The sequence below is a fragment of the Salvia miltiorrhiza genome, chromosome 1 (genome assembly GCF_028751815.1).
Source record: "Salvia miltiorrhiza cultivar Shanhuang (shh) chromosome 1, IMPLAD_Smil_shh, whole genome shotgun sequence".
NCBI lineage: Eukaryota > Viridiplantae > Streptophyta > Magnoliopsida > Lamiales > Lamiaceae > Salvia > Salvia miltiorrhiza.
In genome coordinates this window covers 59,599,825-59,609,587 of record NC_080387.1, presented here as the reverse complement: position 1 = coordinate 59,609,587, position 9,763 = coordinate 59,599,825, and the positions used below count along the sequence as shown (strand labels likewise).

The 9,763-nt window shown below is 35.5% G+C and overlaps 2 protein-coding genes across 3 annotated transcripts; one reads left to right on the top strand and one right to left on the bottom strand.

The window, feature by feature from the left end:
• The first annotated feature begins 335 nt into the window (after window positions 1-335).
• On the top strand, window positions 336-1,534 carry LOC130999534 (auxin-induced protein 22D-like). Of its 2 annotated transcripts, XM_057925096.1 has the most exons (3): window positions 336-687; window positions 778-983; window positions 1,071-1,534. In XM_057925096.1, the coding sequence occupies exons 1-3, from the start codon at window positions 365-367 to the stop codon at window positions 1,244-1,246; spliced, it is 705 nt and encodes a 234-aa protein (XP_057781079.1). In that variant the 5' UTR covers window positions 336-364; the 3' UTR covers window positions 1,247-1,534. The 2 variants fall into 2 exon arrangements, with proteins under 2 accessions (XP_057781079.1, XP_057781071.1); XM_057925088.1 differs by having other exon boundaries at window positions 370-687; window positions 778-1,534.
• A 4,182-nt stretch (window positions 1,535-5,716) lies between these two features.
• LOC130999525 (transcription factor UNE12-like) lies at window positions 5,717-8,604 on the bottom strand. Its single transcript, XM_057925077.1, has 6 exons — window positions 8,024-8,604; window positions 7,604-7,723; window positions 7,444-7,509; window positions 7,027-7,092; window positions 6,527-6,604; window positions 5,717-6,438 (listed from the first exon to the last, which is right to left on the bottom strand). Exons 1-6 carry the CDS (start codon window positions 8,366-8,368, stop codon window positions 6,208-6,210), a joined length of 906 nt encoding a protein of 301 aa, XP_057781060.1. The 5' UTR covers window positions 8,369-8,604; the 3' UTR covers window positions 5,717-6,207.
• Between the last annotated feature and the right edge of the window lie 1,159 nt (window positions 8,605-9,763).

Genomic DNA, 9,763 nt, shown 5'->3' with positions numbered 1-9,763 from the left:
TTTTTTTAATAGGCGCGTGCATCACACGCGCCTTACACTATAGAGAAAATGGGCTACACGATAGACGTGTAGCCCTCGTGTAAGGTGCTCCCGCAACGCTTACACGATAGTGCTATCATGTAGGGGCTATCGTGTAGGCGTTGTGAGTGCTCTAAGATATCATACTATGCCATAAAATAAGACATCATATATTCATATCACACAATAAAAATATACTAGAATGAGTAATTTCGACTATTAAATTTTTCCCTAAAAAAAAGACTATTAAATTTAAACCTAAAACGAAAAAAGAGAGACAGAAAAAAAAGAGAGAGAAAGAAATGAAGAAAGAGGAAAGGGGTGGGGCCCTTGGGGTTGGGGGGGCATGAATTCAGCTGTCATGAAATTCATGTACACGCAGAATAAGGCCCACAGATACTGTCTCACCCCTCCTTCCTATAAAACTTGTCCCCAATTTTCTCATTCACTCACAACCAATTTCCTTCAAATTTACGTAATTTCAAGAAAAATGGAAAGATCTTGTTCAGCACCTGCTTTTGAGAAGGACGATCTGAATCTGCGATTAGGGCTTCCCGGAAGAGACGAATCGGAGCAGCCATCTTCATCTTGCGCCAAGACCAACAAGAGATCCTCATCGGAGATGGACACCTCTCCCCACAACAATCAATCCGCCGCCCCACCTCCTAAGTAAGTCTAGACAAAGGCTTGGCTGCTGCTCTTGAAAATTGAAATTAATCATCACTGGGGGCTAATCAACAAATGATTTTGTTTTTTTAGGGCACAAGTAGTTGGGTGGCCGCCGGTGAGATCTTACCGGAAAAACGCTCTGCAGGCGCAGAAGCAGCCGGAATCGGAGGGATCCGGGATGTTCGTGAAGGTGAGCATGGATGGAGCTCCATATTTGAGGAAGATTGACCTCAAATTCTACAACAACTACTTGGATCTACTCAAGGCCTTGGAGGGCATGTTCAAGTGTACCATAGGTAATGAATCTTGTACATTAATTATGGCGTTACGCTTATCTTTTTCTTTTTTTCGTGGTGTTAATATGAGTGGTTTTAATTGTTCAGGTGTTTACTCGGAGAGAGAAGGGTACAATGGGTCTGAATTTGCGCCAACTTATGAAGACAAAGATGGGGATTGGATGCTTGCTGGTGATGTTCCATGGGAGATGTTCATCACTTCTTGCAAGAGGCTGAGGATCATGAAGGCCTCCGAAGCTAAAGGATTGGGTGGCTGCTTGTAGAGATCCGGTCGAAATTTTTTAATTCGACTCGAAATTGGCATCCCTAAATGGAAGAATCGATTAGGGAGGGATGGGGATGGGCTTGTTCAAGAAAATATTGTCTGGATGAAGACATGAATTGAGCAAGTTAGGGCACGGCGGGCTGCTTTGTACAAATCATAGAGAAGCAGTAGTTTGTTTGTTTATCTCTTTGCTCTGCAATTGTTTGTATTTACATTGAGGAAAGAATAATATACTCCTTATGTAAAAATAATGATACTAAACAAAAGTTAGAATACAATTTTCCCACATCCTTTTTCTTCTTCTCTTTTTGATAAATTAATACTCCATTAACGGTTAGGTAACTTAAAAGTCGCTCTACAATTCAAGGCTTATGCATTAATCAATCTACCCTTTTACCAACACATGTACACATTTTTTCTTCTTTGTGAGCATATGATACGGGTATTATCCAAGTTAATCTTGAGTTGCTAATTATAGAATTGATGATTTTACAATTTGCTTTTAAGAAATATTTGGCCTATGTAAATAAAGAGATTTGAGTATGGCACATTTCCATCGCTCTGAACTACCTTCATCTCCTCATCTCATTTGGAGAGAGAGAGAGAGAGAGGATTGATAATAGACCAACCAATTCACTTGTTTCTAAATTATCACCAGCGCAAATAATCAATGGGTAATTTTAAATGTAGCCACAATTTTACTCTTTATAGCCTCCTATATTAATAAATAATTAAAATTATATTTATTGTACAATATTGCCCTCATAACCACCGATCATGTATTCCTACTTTATTAATTAAAAAAAGGAAATAATCTCAAATAACTTATAGCCCCCTAAATGTAGGTAAAATATAACCACAGCAACACCAAACACATAAATTCAAAGAATTGTATAGCCCCTCACTTCTTCAAAAACCTGAAACTGTGCAGTCGCACGATGCAGGAGTCGCCATTGATGAAAAACAACAGGCGACGATAGTGACTGTTCGATCAAGAGAGAATAATTATTTTCGGCCAAGTTCAGAGAGTGGGAGAGATGGGGGAGGTATAACAACATCAAGATGGCAATGTTTGATTGCCAAATTAGTGCGCAGAAAAAATTTATAAAATCCAATATTTTTTTTTTGTTGCCTTGTTGTTGGGAATTGAAAGGAGAAGAAAAGGACGACTGATGATATTTTCCCTAATCTCATTCATTACTTTTTTTAAGTGAGTTTTCCTAATCGTATTATGATTGAAGAAGAATGAGATATTTCTTTTTAAGATTCGCCATTTTGCAGAGGGTGAAACTTCATCAATTTTCGAACAATAATAAACATTAAAGCTTAAATATGAACCATTACAAAAGCAATACAGATAGGTGATATGGCAGCAATGGTTGTGGTGGTGGCGACAACAGCCACAAAATTGACGGTGAATAATCTACAACTTTAGGGGTATGATTTGCAGAATATCATGTATTTTAGGGTGGAAATATATTACAGTAATTTATTAATTGATAAATTTTAGAGCTAAAAGGTTGAAATGGTAAAATTACTTTAATTTTAATTATCTATCAAAATATGAGGCTATGAAGAGTAAAATAGAGGCTACATTTATAATTACCCATAATCAATTATTGATATTTACATGGGCCTGGGTTATTTAAGCGGAATAATAATGGATTGGGCCAGTTGATTCGTACTTCACTCTATAAGAAAAAGTAACCCACTAAAGAAAATACTAGTAATATGAATAGCCATATTAAGTTACTATAGAAAATTCTTTTTTTAAAAAAAAGTTACTAAAGAAAATAATATGAATAGGAGTTTGGAAAGTAGAGCCAACCAGGTTTAGCACAGCTACTCAAGTGACAAAATTGAAACATAATTTAAAGTTGAACCGAACTAATCACAAGTAGTTGGCAAGCTAGCTCGACTAATCACAATCACGATTCCTACTGCAGTTTGGCTAAATCTTATTGTAAATTAGATTTAGAATGAATATGAATTATTGTTTACTTCTTCAAAAATACATATGAATACGACTATATGAGGACACTACAAGTCTAGAACAAGCTCCAACAACATTCCACTTTCCAAACTTACACATAGCATATCTTAAACAGTTGAATGAGTTATTTTTTCACGCACAAAAAAAATAATGCCCTTGTTCCATAAGAAAATATCATATTTTCCGTTTTCATCTGTTCAATAAAAAAGTATCACTTCCATTTTAGAATATGGCATCACTTTATCTTTTTAACCACAACCACTCATTTCTACTCAATACATTATTTATAAACATTTTCTTAAAATCTGTATCATCCCATATGTGAACAAATAATCAAGTGTCGAACTCTAGCTCGTGAAGTTTACTATCTACTCAAATTTGAACTTCAAATCTTGTGATCGAACTTGAGTTCAAGCTTGCCACTATTTAACTCGATACATCCCTAGGTAAAAATAATAACGAAAACAGCAAACATTCTTCTCCTCAACTAATTTCGTGTTGGCTTCGAGTAGGGGTGTAAACAAACCAAGCCGCTCGCGAACTATTCGGAGCTCGGCTCGAAAAAAACTCGTTCAAGTTCGTTTAGAGAAGCGCGATAAATAAACAAACCAATCTTTAGCTTAGTAGTATTCGGCTCGTTAGCTCGTGAACACGTTCGTCAAGTGATTCAATTTGAAAAATATAAATTATTAGTATATACAACTTATATTTATCCACTAAAATTAATAATAATTGTATTAAATCTCTAATTAATTTTATTTGTCATAAGAAAATAATTAATTTATTTATTATTTTAAATAAATAATTTATTTTTAAAATAAAATAATCAATATTTTGAATATAAATATAAATTTAGAAAGTTCGTATAGGCTCGTGAGCCTTAAAGTATTCGTTAAGTAAAGTTCGGGATTCGATTCGATACTAAATAAATCAAACTTGAGCATACCACTATTCGATTCGGCTCGGTTCGAAGTGCTCCAATATGTCACGTGTCTAACGCCTTGTATCATCATATTTAACTAATCTTATTCATTTTTATTCTTTTTTTTTTACTTTGGGGGAGGGAGAGCGGTGGGGTTTGATCCCTGGACCTCACTGTTCGTAGACAGGAGTTCGCACCGCTTGGTATCCCCTCCACACCTATTATATAAGGTGTGCAAATTACACACCACATTAAGGTTTAAATTGAAGCCTTTCGGGGTCTTTTCTAATTTTGTTTGAAATATTATTGTCGACAATATAAAACAATTTTGATATTTTAAAATATTCAAAAAAATTATAAAAGGGAAACAGTGAAGCTATATTTTATGGATTCATGTAAAACCTGTTGCATATATATGGCCCAAGCTACTTATTAATTCCAAGATATAACTAGAGATACTGTTAGAGAAATAAGAAGTTTGATGTTAAGTAAAACAACATATTAATCGATTTTGCCGTTGAAAAGTGTAAACGTTTCAAAGTTTTGCAAGACCAATTTTGAAAGAGAAATATTTCCATATTATTCAGTATTTGGTGTTTTCCATGGTTGTGTAAATTCTTCAACGACAGAGTTTGAGTCGTGTGGAATTCTTTTGAGTGTTTTCCTTAAATTAAAATAACGGAATATATGAAAGGGCCCCCATTTGGATGTTAGTTTGCTAGCTAAATTTTGGATGTTAGTTTGCTATGTTTCGATTTGGTGATTATGTCTCCTATTTTAATATAGCAAATAATAACTTATATAGAAATGGCTCATCAAGCACATTTTAGTTGATAAAACACTTTCCTTTCAATAAGTAGGTCGAAACGAAGCCCTCGAGGGTGGCGATGAAGCACAACTTTAGATATTTATCAAATAGAGCTCGTAATCATAAATGCTTTAGCACATTTCTATAATATTATAGTAAAAGTTTAAATTAAAATATTATTGATAAAGCATAACTTGATTGGAAAAAGGAGATTTAGCGTCTATCTTTCTATACACATATTCGTATGTATAATAACTGCCGTTAAGTCTTTACATGTAAAGTATCTTTCCAAGGAAAGAAACATCTACAAGCTTATCCTATGACGTGTGAAGCATCATCAGAATATAATAATAGTGTATAAAAAAAATATAGAAAATTTATATTTTATATACTTAAGTCTCCCAAGTTCTGTGCAATATGATTAAATTTTAAAACTCTGCCCTATGTTGTAAATTGTGATTAGGTTCTCAGATTTTCACTTGATTCAATAGATCCAATTACTTGCAACTTTAAGCTAAGTACTATTTTTAAAACTTCCTTTCATACACTCGAAAGGTCCAATTAGACAAGGAAAAGTAAAAACAAATCCAAAGGTTCAATTGAACCAAATAAAAAGTAAGAGCCAATCATTAAAAATGTAAAGACTTATGCATGATATGGTAGTTAAGCATATACGAAATCACATTTCCTGTTGCTGCAATTCTCCAAGTCAATTTTTAACAAAGTAGGCAACACAATGATGACATAGTAGAACAAGAAACAAGTCAGATTGCTTTTTAGAAACAAACAAGAAAAATTCAAATGCTACAATTGATTTCTGTTGAATTCAAAACTCTCAAGGCAAAAAGTAAACCATTATCTAGTGTAAGTATCCATTTCCACTAAGCACTGAAAATAACACCACTTAAAAACAATTTACACATTCATACCTTTGAAGGGCCCCTGAATGCACTACCAACCCCACTAGAAAAAGTGCTTCAGTCATTCCACCATTGATAGCAAAAGAAGAACATCAAGAGAGGTTTGACTTTGCTTTCCCTTCTTCACTTGAATATTCCGAGGACATGAGGCGTACGTTTCCACTACGCGCTATGACATGTCAGCGCCTTTGGTTGAGGCGGGAACAGGGTGAAGGAAAGGTTGGTGTGTGGGATATGACTAAGATTTCAACTAAAGGGGAGAGTGAATTTAGAAGTTTGGATTGGATGAGCTTGGCGAGCTCCTGGTGTTGAGGGATTAGGATGGGGGGTCGGATTCGGGTTTCACTAGGAAGGTGGTGTCTGGAGGTTGTGTGTGGTAGATAGCCGAAGCAAGGGATATTGGCATGATACAGAGCGCCTTGGATTGAAGAAACTGCATCGCAGCTCCAACATTTTCTTCCATAAGCTTAGCTACTTGCCTCTCTGTGCCATCATTTGACCATTTATCCCAAGCCGGCTGAGCTCTTCCGCCGTCACTGCATTCTTCCTTCAAAAGTAACACACAAATCAAACATAAGATATGAAAAGGCTAGGTTCTTCTAAATTTAGCTTTTCCAACAGATTATTAATGTTACCTCTACTGATGATATTGGGATGTCTGTAACAAGCGGAGCCACTGCACCAGCTCCTCCCAATCTACTCATGCTCAACACCTATAAGAATATTAGGCAAAAATCTTAAGAGCCGACACTTAGAGAGTTAGAGGTTACATGGAAGAGGTAGTCAGCCACACCTTCAGTGGATCATTGACCCTTTTCTTTTCATCACTTAATTTTTGTCATAAATGCTTTAATCTTGATTGCACAATTTTTTTTTAAACAACCATATTATGACAACAATATCAATATTGGCTACTACCATAACATCAATGGAGCCGGGTGTCAATTCTTTAATTATCTTAATCATTTCATAAAATGCCAGGGAATATTGGAATTACAGCTTTTCTTGCATGCTTAAAATCTTGCAAACCCTGATGAATTCAGTCATGTTAAAAGATGATCTCTAAACAGATACAGTTTTTTTTATGTATTCTCATCTAAACTTACTAATACCGAAAGGGGTTTGATCAGTGTACCTTCACTTGGAGCCTTAAGAACTTGACGTAATCCACGATTTCATCAAGCATAGCTGCTCTGTCTGTCTGTATAAAAAATTTCAATTAGAGTATGCATAAGAAGCTCATAAAAATATAGAAACTCATATCCATTACAGACCAAAAGGAGTGAGCAAAAGTAAAAAGAGAACGATGGCAAGCAAAAGAGAAGCTAAAGATAACTCCATGTTAACGGCTATACAACTCTACACATTGAAGTTGAAATGTTGAAAACACAAAAGGAGAAAGAAAATTTCATCATAGCCTCTTAGTAAAAAGAGAGAGATATAGAAGAAAATAATAAGCAATCTAAAGTATGAGGTCTATTTATTTTGTTTGAAAAAAAAGCACAATTTTTACTACTAAGATGCTGAACTAGACAGTAGAGCGAAAGCAGACCTTGTTGACACTGGGAACTAAATCTTGCAATGCTCTTATTCTTTCCGCTATTCTTTCTCTCCGCAACTACAAGAGAAAATAGTGTTAGATGAATTATGATCAAATTTTCAAATATGCATTTGCATCCTGAAAACTGATCTCCTGAAACTACAAGGTATACCCTTTCAGCTATACTGTGTGGATCAGTCGCTTGGCCTCGTCTGGCCCGTACCCTTGGACGAATTCCAGGCGGATGGGGCGCTGCCTGTACAGTGTTCATCATCGGCTGTCCATGAAAACCCTGAGAAAAATGAAAACAAGAGCAATTCTTCATGTCTGGCTTCCCATTCCATACAAGTCAAGTACATTAATACGAAAATGGCACCACATTTTTAAACCGATCATCAGGGAACAAACATCAATCAGCTCTATTCTTCAAATCACATATTTCAAAGCAAACATGATTTAGATAACAAATTTACTCTATAATAGTCGCGTAAAACTAGTGCATTTCTGGTGACAAATTGCCTAATCATAAACAGCATAATTAAATCAATGATAAGCTGTAACACGATATATTGAAAGTTGTCAAGGAATTTACCCCTTTCATGGCAGCACCGCGGGAATCAACAAAATCATCGCGGTGGAACCTCTTCCCGCTACCCGATGCGTCGTTGTACCCTCCCTTGCCCTGCTCCAAGCTCAGTCCCAGCGGAAACCCGCCGCCGCCACCTCCGACGCCGTAACCGCCGCCTATTCCGATTCCCATGCCGCCGACTCCACCTAGATGAGCCGAGCCGTCGCCCGAGCCGAGCTGCAGCAACATCGCAGGCGACGGACCTTCGTTTCCGACCAAAGTAGAGTCGGCTCCGGCGGCGTAGTTCTGATACCCTAAAATCTGCTCGAGGAAATCGTCGGAGGGGGCTTCGCCTGGATTGTTCGACATGACAGATTTCAGGTTGAAGTTACTGAATTCACAATTGACGGCAGCACTTCTGCTGGCTCTCCCTCTCTATGTGCGAATTGTATGTATATGTGTATGACAGTATGAGCGTGTGTGTGTGAGAGAGAGCAGTTATGTTTCTTTAGTATGTAGAGAGAGAGAGAAGAGCAGTGGTAAAAGCGGGGGTTCTTTCATCTTTGTTCTTCTACCTTAAAAAGGCTTCCACTTCTCAAACTGGTTCTGCTTTTTCCTCAATTTACATCTTTACCATTTTCTACACGTTTTTCTAATAATAATTAATTTTTAGTACGTACTAGATTTTGTGAAAAATAAGTTTATTATAATAATAAAAATCTATATAAAAAATATGCTAAAGAGGTTTCGACGAACCTCTTCCTTAGTCTGCGTTATGTGCTTTAGAGGATTTTTTAGATTTTTTCTTTTCTCTTTTCATTAATATCATTTCAGTTATATATATATAATATGTTATTGATGGAAAATCATTCTTGAAATTGAAATACAGGAATTAATCATACTCCTATTACTTATTATTGGCCTTGCTTCTTGATCAAGATTCAAGAATAAACGTTTGAATTTTGTAAAACTAACAAAATATATGAAGCGATTACTTTAATATATCAAGATCAAAAATTAAACATTTGTATTCATTTTTATATTTTAGACAGCTGTATCCTTCTAAAAGTTGGTAATAAGAGGTAGCTTATCGACCCATTTCGAACAAAATTGAACATAATAGTTCCAAGGGCCAATAAGTGGAGGATGTGATATTATAATGAGCCCAAACATAGTCTAAAAGACATAATATAATATTGTTTTTGTTATTACTTTGGCTTGTCTGATATAATGAACATCTTGTTGTAAATACAATGAATTTAAAGAACTCATTGTCAAAGACTAACAAGAGTCAAAGTGGTGGACTATTTTACAAGGTCAAAACTCATCACCACTAATAAATGTCAAAATAATTATAATGCCTCTTTGACTCCGTATTGAAAGTGGTTGGTGATTTCACACTGAAAGTGGGTCATGTTTCACATTTTCAAGTTTTTCCATCACATGTGCAGACAAACACAAACTAGCATTCAAGAAAACAAAACATCTACTACTAGACTAGAAAATCCTTAATTTACATTGCTTTGCATTATTTGCTACAATGAGCATTTATTTGGTAACCATGTTTAAAAATTGACGGATTAATGAAAATGAGATAAGTAACAAAGAGAAATAGTGAAATAAGACTTCATTTTATTTCAAACCCTCTTAATTAATCATCTAGGATACCAAACACAACCCCAAATTATTTAGCTATCCACGCTTATAAGGCCTATCAAACATGCACTTTCAAAACTGCTCGAAATTGTTTACTATACCAGGGAA